At 37.3% G+C, this 17506-nt stretch overlaps 2 protein-coding genes across 4 annotated transcripts in view; one reads left to right on the forward strand and one right to left on the reverse strand.

Annotated features, from left to right (window-relative positions):
* The window catches only part of Pten (phosphatase and tensin-like protein), a 77884-nt gene that overhangs the window by 49585 nt on the left and 10793 nt on the right, over positions 1–17506 (forward strand). For all 3 annotated transcript variants that reach the window (XM_073088633.1, XM_073088634.1, XM_073088631.1), the window contains exons 3-7: positions 4329–4470; positions 9316–9414; positions 15067–15572; positions 16776–16983; positions 17362–17459. In XM_073088633.1, coding sequence (XP_072944734.1) covers positions 4329–4470; positions 9316–9414; positions 15067–15572; positions 16776–16983; positions 17362–17459 — 1053 coding nt within the window. The remainder of the gene's footprint in view (positions 1–4328; positions 4471–9315; positions 9415–15066; positions 15573–16775; positions 16984–17361; positions 17460–17506) is intronic.
* LOC140754052 (uncharacterized) lies at positions 9488–12317 on the reverse strand. The gene is made up of 2 exons (XM_073088963.1): positions 11757–12317; positions 9488–11344 (listed from the first exon to the last, which is right to left on the reverse strand). Exons 1-2 carry the CDS (start codon positions 11928–11930, stop codon positions 10154–10156), a joined length of 1365 nt encoding a protein of 454 aa, XP_072945064.1. The 5' UTR covers positions 11931–12317; the 3' UTR covers positions 9488–10153.

Here is a 17506-nt window from a genome sequence, read left to right on the forward strand (position 1 = left end):
CATAACCTAGGATATTTGGGTATTAGCCTATCGTATTTTTATGAGATTGGAGTAGGATACTAGTTTGCAGTCCATCTGATGATTAGTGGTCACTGCCACCCATGGACATCTGTACTAAACTTTATATAGAACATGTTCTACTTGAAGCCGATCACATACGTCTTGTCATTCCTGAGTCCTAAGATGTAATGTAATATGTAAGTCAGCTGGTATCCAAACCCTTCCACTGCAACGCAAAACAGCTCCCCGCAAAAAATAAAGATATGGCGGTGCTGCTTCCCCAGTCGACTAATAATGGTTCCACCGTAGTTTCGCTAAGCATCCTATATTTTTTCAAAATAATAAATACGATTTTGCGATACGAAAAGTTCGCTATATTGCTAAGCTTCTCGCGCAAAAAATGTCTGTGTTATTTCACATTTTCTTTATTCCTCCGAGAGTTCGACGTTAGGTATAATTCAATACAATATAATATAATTAAATTGGAATCCATTTCATCCCGTTACCTAACAAATGGCGTGGAAGGGAATCAATCACGGAAGCCATGCGTGGGCCCGACGACTCGCCGAGGGGAATACGTAAATGATGCTCATTACGTTCCGATACATTTATTACTTTATTTGACATACAACATTTTGCCGGGAGCGACGCCCGTTTTCGTTTTTGATATCGGTTTTTGTTTTTTTTCGCTGAGCTAATGTTTTCTGAGTAAAAATACAATTAGATAATAAGGGATAGAAGATCCCTAATAAGATAATTCGATCCCGGCTTTCTTTTCTAATTGCCTGGTTCCGGGATTGTCTACAGATAATGTCGGGATCGTAAAACAGTAAAAAATTAAAGTAATACATAAAAACAATCTGATTAATTATCTTATTATTAAAAAACACGAATCTCTTATATGTATTAAAACGACTATTTATTTTGTATCTGTAATTCGGAATTCCTCTTAATTTTGTCACATTTTTTTCTGGATCGAAATACGACCAGAATCAAATCCTTTAGACTCTGGAGGTTAGACTGTAGAGTCGAGAGATATAATGTAAGTAAGTGTATCTTGGGGGACCGAGATCCGTATAAATTGATTCAGTGGTATTCATAATATACACAAAAAACACATAACGCGTAAATAAACATAATTTTTACTTTAAAAAGTTAAAATATTGGTATATTTTACAGAAAAGACAACTTACAGACAAACATATTATTTTTTATTGTAATATTTCCCTACACATATGAAAACATGCCTACTGAACATTCGCTGTACGAATAAGTACTCTGTCGGAGTTGCTAAGTCGCTTTATGGTACGAATATTTTGAATATTAATTTCAGTTATGACATGAATGGTGTTGAGGCGTTCCAATTTGATATTGAATGGTAGCGTTCCAGCTTAGTCCTCAGGAGTAGCGGCGCATCTGTGGCCGACCTCAGGTAGGAATATCTAATCCTATCTGGGGTTGATTACAGATGTCCATGGGCGGCAGTAGCCACTTACCATCAGGTGGACTGTATGCTCGTCTGCTACTCCTATATTATAAAAAAAAGCACTAGCAACATATTGTGACTGATTTTGTGTTACCATTGTTATGACTTGCATTTCATGGACTGTAGTTAAACTATAATCATCGTCATCATCATCGACTCAAGGATGTTAGTCCGCCGTGCTGGCTGAGTTCAAAGACATACCTTTCAGCATTTTTTAGGGATTTTGTTTGGGTACAAAACTTACCACAAGATGTTTTCCTTCGCGTGTTAAAGAAAGTTATCATCAATGTTTTAATAAGCACATATTTAAGTGAAAATTCAGTATTCGAACTTATGATTCATGCCTAAGACTCCACGATTGAGATTAATATTTTACAGAAAGCTGTTCAACAGCTGCTTAAAATAAATAATTAAATGCATTTAGTAAAGAATTATAAATAAATAATTTTTAAAATTGATTTAATTATGATAATATTAAAGGGCATTAGGTAAACCAGTATGCAAATGTGGTTTAATATTCGATAGTTGTATTCCATATAATTTATACCAATTTTGATAGTGATTTTATATATCTATTTTAATTTATCTTGCACTCGTGCGTTTGACACACATTCGTATCCTGTTCGTTATCATTAAAAGAATAATCCGGTTTTTAGGGCTCCGTGCCAAAAGGGAAAAAACGAAACCTTATTAGTTACTAGTACTAAACCTCCGCTGTATGCCTGTCTGTCATAGGGTTGTATCTCTTGAACCGTATTAAATAAACACTTGAAACTTTTTACAAAGTACGTATTGCTTTGGCCGGTATAACAATTAACTATAAAAAAAAAGATTGAAAATAAATGTGGGTCGCCATACAAGAACTATTAAGAAGAATACTATACTATTTTTCGGCATTTTTCTACAGTATCGTAATAGGAAGACAGTTAAAATGTTCACAATGCATTTACTTCTTTTGCTGCTATGATAACGAGTACAATACTAAAAATAAATGAAAATTTGGGTGATACGGAACCCGCAGTGTGCGAGTTCGAGTCGCACATGGCTATAATTTGAAACATCACGCGGATAACTTCAAGTGGCAGAGATAGATGCGAGCGCGCGCCCGCGCCGGTTCAATTAATGACGACACTAAACTTTTTATGTATGCGTAATTAAATCTGAGTTGAGATATACCTAGTTTTAGTTGCGGTGTAACTAAGCACTGTTTTGCTTTAGAAACTGTATTTCATATGAAACTATGTATTTGATACCTCCTTGTGAATGCCTCAACAAGAAAACTGTGATAAACATTTGAGTGTTTTAATACTGTATCACACATCAAGTGGTCATTGCTTATGGACAGAACAGAAGCTTCAGTCCTACATGACCTATCTTGCATTATATCGCCCCATTTGAAGTAATAAACGAGCATATAGTCCTGATTGTAAGTGGTAAGACTTCGGTAATCAATTCCATATAGAACATATAGGGGTTCTAGCTTGAGCTGAGCACAGATGCGTTGTCACTTCTTTAACTTTGAAGGTGGTAGAACCGTTTGTGGTTCGACTCTGGCGACACCACCGCCACACCTATTTCTACCTAATAACAGCAGTGTTAGGTGCTGCTGTGTTCTGGTTTGAAGGGTGTGGTAAGGGAGACAGACTTTTCCAAAGCGTTCCAGCTTAGTCCTCAGGGGTAGCGGCGCATCTGTGGCCGACCTCGGGTAGGAATATCTAATCCTATCTGAGGTTGATTACAGATGTCCATGGGCGGCAGTAGCCACTTACCATCAGGTGGACTGCATGCTCGTCTGCTACTCTTATATTATAAATAAATAAAAATATAACATATAGGGGTTCTATCTTGAGCTGAGCACAGATGCGTTGTCACTTCTGAGGAGTGTGATTATCGCATCGTGTGCCACTCCTTTAACTGCTTCACTCCAGAAATAGGTGTAGCGATCATACCACCCCACTCGAACTGTAAATATTCTACCATCTTCTAAATGGCCTTGTTTGCGGTGTCCTAATTGTATAGGGAAGAGTAGAAATTTTATATCAAGCTATTTCTTCTATGACTTGAAACTTTACAATACATTGATTGACTTTCGAAGTACAGTAGAAAAATCTGGGAAAAACGTATTCCGAAATAATTTCCTCTTATAGCAAGACAGTTGGCAACAGTGTTGCAGGTATGTGAGTACTAAGCTCCATCAAGCAATTGAGTATAATTAGGCATAATAGCCTTACTTGTGTGTATCGGTATGACGTCCACGAGGCATTCCGGTGGGCCAATCAGCGCATTCTTCTCACCACTGCCGTCATACATACTGATCTAGTGACGCACATACATACACACACATATTTGGATATATTTTGGACGCTTCACGGCTGTGCTGGCGTCGGCGCTTGGCCGCAACATTTTCTTAATTAACTTATTAACTATAACTAACTACTGTTAAACTCTTTGATTAGATAAATGTATTGGCAAAGTAGACTTCAGTGACTACCGCTAAATGGAGCTGGAATTCTATCTCTATCTAAATTCGATCACAACTCTTTCTACTTTTGATTTCATCTAAGAAGAGTGTTTCATGCAACCAAGTCTGTGTTTACTTTTGTTTAATATCTACTCTGTAATCGGACATCAGTCTAATAAACATTACAAGCGGGTAATATTACCAAATGTACCTTGATCATTCCGCATTTTAGTAGCGTACTCCACGCTCTAGGTGTTTTGCAGTTGTAGGAAGAGCCGTACTTCCAGATATGAAATAAAGAAAGCGTTACAGCCATATATCCTTTACCGTTGCATTCTGTGACCGAACTCCTCGGCTAATATGTTCCTTGTCTGTTTCCAGGTGTCGACGTACCCGTTCGAGGACCACACGCCGCCGAACATCGGGCTGATCCAGCCGTTCTGCGAGGATGTTCACAAGTGGCTCAACGAGGACACGAGGAACGTGGCCGCTGTGCACTGCAAGGCGGGGAAGGGGCGGACAGGTGGGGATCAGTGTTTTTATGATATAGAAATAGCAAAGGAGTAGGTAGTCCACTGCTGCCGAATAATATCTCAACAAGTAATAATTCCCAGGTAAAATGAAAACTCTATCAGAGGTTGCCACAGATGCGTTGCTATTTTGAACGCTATGTTGGAACGCATTTATGTAAGTATGTTTCGTTTACCATACTGTTCAAAGCGGAACACACTTAACACAGCGCTTAACACTACTGTCATTATTGTTAGGAAGAAATAGGGTTGGCGGTGGTGCCTCTCGAGTCGGACCACAAAGAGTCTACACCTTGAAAAATAGATCGAGTTTTAATAACGGGCTTAAGTTTATTTACATATTTTTTATGTATAGGCTATAGTATATTACAGTACTGGTGGCAACCCTACTACTACTATTCTTGAGCAGAATAATGTCATTTGTACTTGAAGTGAGAGCATCTACTTACCACCGCCTCTTGTATCGCACAAAAGGCAATACTCAATATCGTTACTATGTTGCTATTGAATAGTTCCAATGATTTTATCAACTGACACATGTATGGAAATGATTTGTTTGAATAGATAAAGCACTAAACGTGCCTTAAAATTTCCATACGGACACGAGTTCGGTGAGATTGCGTTAAGGCGATGACAGCGCTGATTTAAATCGTAGATACGTTTCGCCTTAATGCGACAGTTTCGAAATTTTGATTTTACGAGTCAGGTTTCAGCAGCCCATTGAAGTTCCACTGCTGGGCATCGATTTGCTCTCAGAGTGAGGTTTAGGCCATAATCCTTCGCGCCGGCCATGTCGGATTGGTAGTCTGCAGTGTCTTCAACCGCCTTTGAGAATTTTCTAACGAACTCTCAGGCTCACTAAGGGCTTCCTCACTTAGTTTCCGGTGTAAGCAAATGGCAAGCCATTGCTAATACCTAAGCAATTCCGCGTGTAATTTTGAAAAATCACAGGTGCGTCCTGTCCTGAATTTGAATCTCGAGCCCCGCGTTTGAAAAGGGGAGATTGAAAGTCATTTAATTCGAACCAATAATCACATAAAAACCTGGTTAAAACAAATAATGATGCCGTGATTTTAATATTTGACATAAAATAAATTGATCGATTGATATAAGTTTGTTGTACATTTTACAGTTTAGATGTAAGAGGCATTGGAAACACTTTCACCTGGGAAGGGACACCTATAATACGATCTCAGAATATTTTTTACATAATGTTTTACATTTACAGCCTTTAAAATGCTAATGTAAATTTTAAACGGCAGTTTATCATTTTAAATAATTATAGTATATAAATTACTTATTTTATAGCGAATATATTTTCATTTCAAATACACAATGAGCGTGTCAAGTGAATCGTATAAATTTTATTCCGCGCTCCGACTTCGCCTTAATACAGTAATGGACACACATTTCGCTCGCAACAATAAGCACTCAAATTGCATCTCGAAAGAATATTGTAACGTGTTTTCATGATAATTTTCGCCGTAGATATGTATCGGTGCTCGGTGGTAATTGCTGGCACTATACAATAGTTTGAAACGCGTTCGGCAACAAAGGTTAAGGCTACAAATTACACGTGCGTTTATAACGTCTATACAACCGTAGGTGCTGTAATATAACATATAGGTACTATTGTCATGCAAACGAAACACACCCCACGGGGCTATTGCGAAATTTCTTTGTACCCAGTAATTGGCCGAATTACCACAGTTGCGCGATTGCTGCGGTGTCGTAAATTCGGAAAGGACCCTTTGAAAGGAGGCGGTCCTTTTTTGTGGTCGGCCCTAAAGGCACATAAAAAACGGTTCGTGGCTTTGTGTCCGCTGGATATGAAGGGAACGTTTCGCTCATAAAATGGCACAAAAAATAAAAACAGAATCAGTTAATACGAATTATGTTTAGTCGCCCTAAGAGGCAGCACCCTTTTCGATTATACATAAATGTTAGAACAATTGAACTATACATTTCCATATTACACTAATTATAAATAGGGTACCTTCCTAATTTTTTTTCAATATTTATTATTTCGATTTTTTATTATTCGTAGATACTACGCTTGACTAATTTGGCAAAAAAAAAAATACTTGAAGTTTGAGTGAATCAAATTAGGCTCGGTATTAAGTAGATATAAAATGTACAATCTGGTTAATCTAGAGTAGATAAATAAAAATAAATACATTGTTCAGTGATGGTTTTGGGTACAAAAAGAGGGTGAAGGTTTCTCCTTCGTGCGGAGTATCTACAGGGTGGGCCGACGTCTGATCGCTCGTGTGGTAAGGAACTGCAAATTTACGATTGACATTATATTGGGGTAGGTCTGCTGTGTAAGAATATTGACGTTAGAAGACGGATACACATCGAAACACTTCTGTGTGTGTGACAGGGGGGTTATAAGTGAATTTAGTCTTGATACATTGTCAAAACTACCTAATTGAACTAATCATGCACGGAAAAGTTTGTTGGACTTAAATAACGTATTGAGTCGACCAACGATTTTGATTATAAATCTACTAGCTGACCCGGCAAACATTGTACCGCCTCAAAATCTATTTATCAAATATATTTCATATAAAATAAATTTATGTTACTTTATGTTACTCGTGGATAATGTAGCTTTCGAATGGTGAAAGAATTTTTAAAATCGGTCCAGTAGTTTTTGAGCCTATTCATTACAATCAAACAAACAAACAAAGTTTTCCTCTTTATAATATTAGTGTAGATTAAATAAAAACTTATTTATGTTATTTAATAATTTATTTGTGTCGACTTATTTCTCTTATTTAGTAATTTTGTTTGTTGTAATAATGATTTGTTAAATGTTTTTCTGTAGATTCCATTCCATTCTGTAGATTGCCATTCTTATTCCATCCTAATATATCAAAACATAGCAGTTGTTCCAATTTCGTATGGATTATTTAGATTAAGATTGCATGCAAGTTTTCTACTTTAATCGATTAGAAATAAAAATTTGCAACACGCGTATCTCTTGAAAATATTTTATTAACATCCGCAAAAGGGTAGGCACTTACAAATAAATACAGTGGAATCTTTCGTGTTACTTTTGAACTCGATTCCCTGTAACGTAAATGGTGGCGGATGTACGTGAAATGCAATTTTCTTTTCTATTAAGTAAACGAGGCAATCGGTGGAACTCGATTTGTGTCCTATCAAGGGTTGTACCATATACGTCGTCACGAGAAACGATAACGTTATGTGTCGAGTCATTACTCTCTTGTTGCTAGGCACAAGATAGTAATGAATCTCTAGATATTGTTCAAGGTGGTAGAACTCTCTGTGGTTCTACTACTTCTCCTTAATAACAGAAGTGTTAACACTTAAGGGCTTAAGGCCTTAAGGGCTGCTGTATTCCGGTCTGCAGCCAGACTTTACCAAGGCATTTCAGCTTAGTCTTCAGGGGTAACGGTGCTATCCGTGGCCGAGCTCACGTAGGAAGCTAATCTTTTTTGAGGTTCATTTCGGTTGTCCATGAGTCGCCACTTATCATCAGGTGGACTTCAAGCACGTCTGCTACTACTATATTATAATATGGGCCAAGGCATAAACCTTGTCTACATTTGTAACTTAAAACAATGAAAGACGTATTGGATTTCACTTTTAGCAAATGATCTGTCAATTTTCATTGGCGCTGTACACTTGGGTTCTATTAATATCTATATAAAAAGGTTAAAAGCCGACATTAGTTAACCCCACTTGTATGTTCCATTTATAGAAATATGAACCATGGTGATGGTGAATATGGTTTTTTAGTTGTCATAAGAGATCTCTCGATTGCCTTCGAATTAAGGTGCTATTTCTCCACCACCGTCACTCTTTTTTATACCGAACTCCCTGTCCTCCTATTGGTTTGTCTTATGTGCCTTACGTGCTTCACCACACCCTCCAGAATAAAGAACTTAACTAGAAACCTGCACACAAAATTTGAATGAACCTTTAAGTAGGATTTTTCGTGATCGCCTCAAAGGAATTTGATGACAGATGTCCATGGACAGCAGTAAGTTTTTATCAGGATAAATGATCGGTTTCACTTCAATCACATCAATACGATTATCATGTCTAGCAAATTGAAGCCATTTAGAACTTGTATCTATGCTAGATGATTACAAATCATCGATGGTAAGTCTCCGTGCATAGACTACCTAAGTAATCTAAAATTTGACAGTAATATTTCTAAAAATATCTATCAATCTACAATTTCGCTAACATCGTACTGATGTACGATTATCCGCCAAATCAGTAGTAACACAAGGGAAAGGTTCATTACCCTCCGAGTAAGAGAAGAGCTTGGGAAAAGTGAGGGCTGCCCTATTCCACATTCATATTTGCATCTAAACGTTAACTACATTAAGAGAATTGGCATACATGCGCACATTAATATGCACACATAAATTTATCACACACAATATTTATTGTATAACTTGATCATCGCTTATACAATATGGACATTGGACATAAGAAAAGAAGAAAAACTGACTATATTTTTGTATATGAGTGAGATCCTCAGGACGATACTCAAATGTTGGGATTTACCATCACTATTGAATCTTACATCTAGTGACAGTTTACCTGTGAAACCGCTTCATAGAATAAGGGATCACCGACTCATGTATATCCCTCTTGGGTCTCTCGAAGTGCGTCGAGTGTAGGTCATAGTCCACCATACTGACCAAGGTGGATTCGTAAATTTCACACTCTTTTTAGCTCTCTTAAAGAAGTTTCTAGCATGTAGGTTTCCAAAGGGTCACCGTTAAGATAAGTAATAAATATTTTTTAATTCGTAACTTACGAGAATCATAAGCATGATGAATGTTGTTTTTAAGGCACGATGGTGTGCTGCTACCTGCTGTTCAGCGGGCAGAAGGCGACCGCGGACGAGGCGCTCAAGTTCTACGGCACGAAGAGGACGCACGACGAGAAGGGTGAGTGATCATCATCAACTCTGTCATCAGCATTATGATCATAATCGACTCTGTCATCAGCATTATCGCTTATTCCACTTTTCCCCGTTGGATGATCCCCATTGATGGGGATTAGTGAACTTTTTGTTCACTATTCCCCGTTGACCCAAAATTTTTATTTAATGGGGATAAGTGAACTAAAAAGTTCAATAATCCCCATTAGGTAGGTACGTTAAAAAAATAAAATATATGAATCATGTTACATTTATTAATTAAAAATATAACTTTCTTATACCTAATAAAATCACAGATTGTACAATTATTAATTTAAAATAAAAAATATAACTTTCTTATACCTAGTAAAATCACAGATTGTACAATTATTAATTTAAAATAAAAAATATAACTTTCTTATACCTAATAAAGTCACAGATTGTTACAATCATTAATTTCAAATTGTAGCATGAAAATATTTCTTTCTTATACCTTGTAAAATCACAGATTGTACAATTATTAATTTAAAATAAAAAATTTAACTTTCTTATACCTAGTAAAATCACAGATTGTACAATTATTAATTTAAAATAAAAAATATAACTTTCTTATACCTAGTAAAATCACAGATTGTACAATTATTAATTTAAAATAAAAAATATAACTTTCTTATACCTAATAAAGTCACAGATTGTTACAATCATTAATTTAAAATTGTAGCATGAAAATATTTCTTTCTTATACCTTGTAAAATCAAAGATTACACTCACTTAAGTTTTTCTAAACAGTGCCCAATCGTAATTTCATTATTAATGAGTTCCATTTGGACCTCCTGTATATAATTATCGCGATTGATGCTTTTTTTTGTTTTTTCCGCTATACCTTTATTTTCAGAAACCCCCAATGCAAGAACTTCGTAATACGATGCATCTTCAGCCAACGCTGTGAGGAGCTTCATAATGTTGGGTTTCTTTATTTTCACACGCTTTTTTATTTTATTATTCCATGCTTCGACTAAATTCGTAGTGCGATGAGTCTGTCCAAATACACACCACGTTTTAATAAAATCATCTTGTAGCCATTGTCTGAGCATGTAATTTCTAAACTCCTTGCTATTATCATCATCAGGGCTTTGAGAGGCAACATAAAACCAACCCGCAATGATTTTATCTGATGGTAACAAAGCCAAAGCAGTGCTAAGTGCAACTTGTCTTCTGGTTAATTTATCTTTTGTTAGTTTGAGTTGTTTTCCTTTCTTCCATATTGCCTGGGTGAAATGGAAATAACAGCCGCTAATAGATATATTTACAAAAACATTTCGCATTGCGTTCATCGGAGCCACTTCATAGTCACATTTAAATATTTCTGGATTCCAATCAGGTAATGCAGATTTTAGCATACTAAATAAAATTTCATATGTTTGTTGATTTTTATGGCTCATGAGGGCATAAACAAGTGGCACAATGTTTATGTGTTTTTCTGTACTGCCCAAATCCCCATGAATGGTGTAGAGTTGGTAAAAGGGAGATGGACAGATCCAAAACGTTCCATCACCCAAGAACATCTTCAAATTTTTCATTTGATGTCGGGCAAATTCAGAGCAAAAAGCTATTACACGGATACCACTGTCATTGTAGTCTGCTAAAATAAATTCCTGATGAGCTGGAGGTACTTTAACTTCTTCAACATTTTTGAACTCAATTTTACTTACTTCAAATGCTGCATTTCTGTGTTTATATAATGTTGTTTTGATAGACTTCAGGGCAGGGAATTCTTTTATTTTGTCAATTCCGGTATCTTTTAGTGAGCTCACAGCCGCGTTGTAAGCACTGGGAATAGCAGGTGCTTCTGGATCCGCAAGTGTAGTTTTTAGTTTGAATAACCTCAAGGTAACTTCATTCCGCGCAAAATCAGGTTCACAAACATTGTGTCGTTTCTCAGCTACAACTTGATTGTCCTGTAAAATTAAGTAATAATAATTAATTACTTTACATTATTTTTTAAGTAAACAATATTGCACTTACATAGAATACAAAATTAAATAGGCTATTTAACAACCTTTAAAACTTATAACAAATTGTTGTTATCCTATCAGAATAGTTCAACAAAACATATTTCACTTTATGCTTAACTAAAATATGTAATAATAATTAAATATATACAATTCACTTCAGCTACACTCTTTTACACTAGGTGTAATAGACTTGTTTGACAAAAGAATGACGTCACACGTGCCGCCATGACAGAAACAGTGTTTAAACTTTAACGTTGATTTTTAAATTTTGATATTGATAAACGTGATATTGATAACACACATAACCTGAGTTATTATTGTCATTATTAATCACAAAATATAATAAGTAACTTACCATGACAGTGATGGATCCGGCACATTTACTTTGTTTTCTTGTGGTACACTCCCACAAAACTCCACCATTTTTATATTTGCATTTTTTACTGTATTGATGTCCGGCCCGGAGAAGTATGGTAGCTTTACCTTTTTTAACGTACTCTAAACAAACGTCAGTTGAACTACCAGCCATTTCCTTTATTTATTCCTATATTAAACTAATAACTGCGAACTGATAAGAACTGCACGCTTGAACTACACTACACACTACTAACCCTTAACGACTACGAAACAAAAACAAAAGATGGGTCGACCAATCACATACGAGCTAACTCGCACCCCGCTCCGCCACCGCCTTGCGCGCGCGCCTCTAGAAAATGAGCATCTTTTACAGTATTGTGTATCTTATTAGACGTACCTAATTAGAAAAACTTAAGTGATTGTAATCTTTGATTTTACAAGGTATAAGAAAGAAATATTTTCATGCTACAATTTGAAATTAATGATTGTAACAATCTGTGACTTTATTAGGTATAAGAAAGTTATATTTTTTATTTTAAATTAATAATTGTACAATCTGTGATTTTACTAGGTATAAGAAAGTTATATTTTTTATTTTAAATTAATAATTGTACAATCTGTGATTTTACAAGGTATAAGAAAGAAATATTTTCATGCTACAATTTGAAATTAATGATTGTAACAATCTGTGACTTTATTAGGTATAAGAAAGTTATATTTTTTATTTTAAATTAATAATTGTACAATCTGTGATTTTACTAGGTATAAGAAAGTTATATTTTTTATTTTAAATTAATAATTGTACAATCTGTGATTTTATTAGGTATAAGAAAGTTATATTTTTAATTAATAAATGTAACATGATTCATATATTTTATTTTTTTAACGTACCTACCTAATGGGGATTATTGAACTTTTTAGTTCACTTATCCCCATTAAATAAAAATTTTGGGTCAACGGGGAATAGTGAACAAAAAGTTCACTAATCCCCATCAATGGGGATCATCCAACGGGGAAAAGTGGAATAAGCCAGCATTATCATCATAATCAACTCTGTCATCAGCATTATCATCATAATCCAACTCTGTCATCAGCATTATCATCAATATCGTCATTTTTTATAATATAAGAGGAGCAGAGGAGCATGCACCATCCATGATGGTAAGTGGCTACTGCCGCCCATGGACATCTGTAATCAACCCGAGATTGGATTAGATATTCCTACCTGAGGTCAGCCACAGATGCGCCGCTACCTCTGAGGACTAAGATGGAACGCCTAGGAAAAGTACGTGTCCCTTACCACATCCTTCAAACGAGAACATAGCAGCGTTTAACACTGCGGTTATTAGGCAGAAATAGGTGTGGCGGTGGTGCCGCCGGAGTCGAACCACAATAGGTCCTACCACCTTCAATCACCTACCACACCTACTTCTAGCGTGAAGTTGTTGCATTTTGTTACAAGTACATTTTTGTATATAATAAATAAAAAATGATTATTATTTCATTTAATAAAATAATTAGAATTGATCAAACGAGTCATACCTTCCCAAATGGTTGGGAGAGTCCTAGTCCGACAGTGATACATAAAACAGATTGACAAGTCATTGTTGTTCAGTATAATGGGAAATTACTAATATTGTATATTAGCAGAAATATAATAAAATAAATCATTTTTCCGCCAAATTTCCCGAAATTAAACGATGATTCCAGTAACTTGCGCGTAAAGTGAAACTGCCAAAAATAACAATGAAATACGTAAATGTTTGAGGAAAATATATGATCCTAATGGCTTTTTCCCCATTGTTTAACTCCCAGACAGATACACCATTATAATTGTGAGTATGTATGTATTTCTAAGCTCGTATATTAATTAGATCGGAAATAAGAATTGGGTCATGGATTTTATCTCAATATTTCAGAAAAAACGATGTAACCTTATTTGCACGAGGCTAGTGTTTCAGGCGAGGGTTTTATAACAGAATACGTCTTCTTACGTTTAAAAACTCAAAAAATTTCGTGTCGGTCATCCATCACGAAGCTGACCGCATTTGGCTTTGATGGACCAGACATATAAATACAGGCACATCATAGTGAAATTTAAAAACAAACATTTATTTATTTGTGAGATTTTAGTCATTTTCATCAATAGCAATTTAATAAACTGCTACATAAGGCATACCACAGTTATCTCATAGAGTTATATAAGAAGTTTCAATATTGAAGCTTTCACAGTCACGTTACCACTTACTAGTATAGTCAAACCATTGTAGTAATACTATTATCGATATACAGATATTTTTTCAAAGATCCTGTAAAAATGTCCTCTATCATTCGCACTAAGGAATAAAACAGTCAACTTACCGTGAAACGGTATTCTAAAACCTTGCCAAGATCCATATCTTCAGTGAGCGCGCCGCGAGATAAATCTCGCGCGTTGTCAGCCCGGCAGGCTGTTATTTGGCAACCGACGGTACAGTTAAGTGTTTCACAGTACCCTCGTAAACTTGTCACACATCGACCTTGTCTCGTATGTTATACAAATGCGGCTTTGGAAGTCCCACTGCCAACTATAATCTACTGAACCTGGGTCGGACAATAAATCTGGCTGAACATCACCGTTTAGGCTTTTGGCATCGTACGACCGTAAGAGCACAATGTAGGTACGATAATTTCGACAAATGTCTTTTTGGTTGGTAGGTTGTAGAACAAATGGATGTGTTTTGTTTGTTGTTTGGTATAAATAACAAGATTTGATTTATTATACAATTTGTTTGTTTTAAAATTATATTTCATGTTCTATGTTTATCAGTGTAGCCTTAACTCGTAAGCTTTAATTAAATCTTTTTTTAAATTTAATTGATGAATTAATCAATAATTTTCAAGTAATTTAATCAATTTATTGGTTAATCAATTATTAATTGATCAGCCAATTCATTAATCAATCAATAGATTAATTTATAGACACATCCATTAATCATATAATAAGTACTTATATATTATACAAAATGTACGAATTAGAAAAAATAATTTATACAAAATTTTAAAATAATAAATTAATCAAATAATAAGTATATACAAAATTAAAATAATTGCTTGATTAATCCATAGCTTCAATTATTAATTGATTGGTTCATCAATCTATTTATAAATCAATCAATCAATTTATAAAATATACTACTACTATTCGTCGCGTCTATTACTTTTTTTTTTTGTAAAAGAAATGATTACGTGTGTCCTCCTGTGGGTGCAGCGTTCTCTTTTTTTTGTAAAAGAAACGGTGTTATATTATGTCCTCCTGTGATGTGCAGGCGTGACGATACCGTCTCAGCGTCGCTACGTGGAGTACTACGCGGCGCTGGTGCGCGGCGGCGGCGGCTGCGCGGGCGCGCTGCAGTACCGCGGCACGGCGCTGCACGTGCGCGAGCTGCTCATGTCGCCGCCGCCCGCGCTCAACGGCGGCCAGTGCACGCTCGAGCTCACCGTCGCGCAGGCGGACCCGCCCTTCAAGGTAACGTCGCTGTGGGTGCAGCACTGCGCGGCGCTGCAGTACCGCGGCACGGCGCTGCACGTGCGCGAGCTGCTCATGTCGCCGCCGCCCGCGCTCAACGGCGGCCAGTGCACGCTCGAGCTCACCGTCGCGCAGGCGGACCCGCCCTTCAAGGTAACGTCGCTGTGGGTGCAGCACTGCGCGGCGCTGCAGTACCGCGGCACGGCGCTGCACGTGCGCGAGCTGCTCATGTCGCCGCCGCCCGCGCTCAACGGCGGCCAGTGCACGCTCGAGCTCACCGTCGCGCAGGCGGACCCGCCCTTCAAGGTAACGTCGCTGTGGGTGCAGCACTGCGCGGCGCTGCACGTGCCCCCCGGTGGCGTCCTCGGCGCTTGGTGGAGAACTCTGGGATCTCTAACGGGACACAACTGAAGTCCTCCTAACGCGATGCCCTTCTATCGGGCTCTCCTCTCACATCCGCTGGTGATTACAGCGATATGCGACCATACAAACCGCTGTCCTACCCGGGCCGCTTGCTCGACGGTTTGAGCTCCCACTCTTGCCGCCCGCAACCCTGGAAGCCCCTTTCAGTCGCCTTTTACGATAGCCTGCCTAAACCGGAATACCGTAGCCCTATTCTGGTCCCGGGACTACTGGGACAAACGTGAAAATGATTCTATAACAGTAAACAAATAAAGCAGATAGTAGGAGTGTAAAAAAGCACCACTTTATGTTGAAATTGGAGTCTTTCTGGATGGTCATCAATATTTCTGGATGACCTCAGATATTACTCTTATTTGGGGGTGATTACAGAATTTCATTAAATATATATATAATAAAAAAAGAACGTTGCCTAAACTAAATAAAATTAAACAAGTTGTTACTTGCACAATTGCTGGTACATAAGACTGGAGTCAATGTACGAGTACCGTCAGTATTCGAGTATCGCTGGTACTCGAGTATCACTTATTAGTACTTGTGGTGTGGAGCAGAGCCGTATAGTGTATAAGTTAGTGTTAAAGTAATATTTAGTTAGTCACAATAAAGTCTACAATAAAATCGAGTCTTTATTTATAACATAGATTAGTAAAGATTATTCACTCCTAACATGAAAATGTACCCAGTTTTGAGAATTCAAATAGTTGCGTAAAAAAGTTTTGCCACGTCTCCGTGCTAAAATGTCCCAAAAATATTTGAAATAATTATCTATTTATTACGTAAATTACGCAGTATTAGCCATTTATTCGTAAATTTTCTCTAAAAATGTTTTTATTTGTCAAGAATTCAAAAAAAGAACTTACTAAAATAAGCCGTTTGTGGCTTCATTCAATTGTAAGGCGGCGAAGTATCTTTACTAATCTATGATTTGTACCGTGTGTGCGCAGGCGACGCTGGCTGTGTATATCTAACGTGTTTGTGTGTGTGCAGGCGACGCTGGCCGTGTATATTTAACGTGTGTTTCTAACGTGTATTTGTAACGTGCGTTTCTAACGTGTATATGTAACGCGTACCGTGTCCGTGTGGTCGCAGGCGACGCTGGCGGTGCACGAGGTGCGGCTGCGCACGGCGGGCGCGCGCGTGTCGCCGGCCGCGTGCACGCCGCTGAAGGGCGACGTGCGCGTCGACGTGTACTGCAAGCCCAAGATGATGCGCAAGGAGCGCCTCTTCCACTTCTGGTTCAACACCTTCTTCGTGGCGGCCGGCGTCGGCTCGCAGCGGGTGCCGCCGCCGCCGGACAGTGAGTCGCACTTGTAGTAGTAGTAGTAGTAGGAGTAGTAGTGGTAGTGGTGGAGGTAGTTATTGTTTGACTGTCTCGTGTTGGAAAAGGTTCACGAATTGTTGGTTGTCGTTGTACGCGGAAATAATGCGGATGGGCTGACCTAAAGTATAATGTATGTAAAATAATTGATTTTTAAATTAATAATCGTAAAATTAGGATAATTGATGTTTAATCCTTACTGTATTCCAACGTTTGTTTGTTACTCACACTGGTTATAGTGGGACGATCAACAGTGATAATGTAATTACAATCTACATGTACTTATGGATTCATATTTTATTTTTAATAATTGTAAATGACAAAATTTTCTGATATATTGCATTACCGTACTTGCAGGTCCGAACCTAGAAACGTTCAAGTTAACGCTGAACAAGTGGCAGTTGGACGACGCACACAAGGATAAGCAGAACAAACTGTACAGTCCTGATTTCAAGGTATTTATTATTAATATGTGTATTGGTATGGATACTTAATTATAGTA

This window comes from Epargyreus clarus, unplaced genomic scaffold (assembly GCF_041222505.1).
Source record: "Epargyreus clarus isolate Ecla_fem2 unplaced genomic scaffold, WU_Ecla_fem_2.2 ptg000027l, whole genome shotgun sequence".
Taxonomy (NCBI): Eukaryota; Metazoa; Arthropoda; class Insecta; order Lepidoptera; family Hesperiidae; genus Epargyreus; species Epargyreus clarus.

Coding starts and splice junctions, on each gene's coding strand:
- LOC140754052 (XM_073088963.1), bottom strand. CDS start 11,930: ATGGCTGGTAGTTCAACTGACGTTTGTTTAGAGTACGTTAAAAAAGGT. Junction 11,345..11,756: donor CCGGATCCATCACTGTCATG/GTAAGTTACTTA, acceptor TTAATTTTACAG/GACAATCAAGTTGTAGCTGA.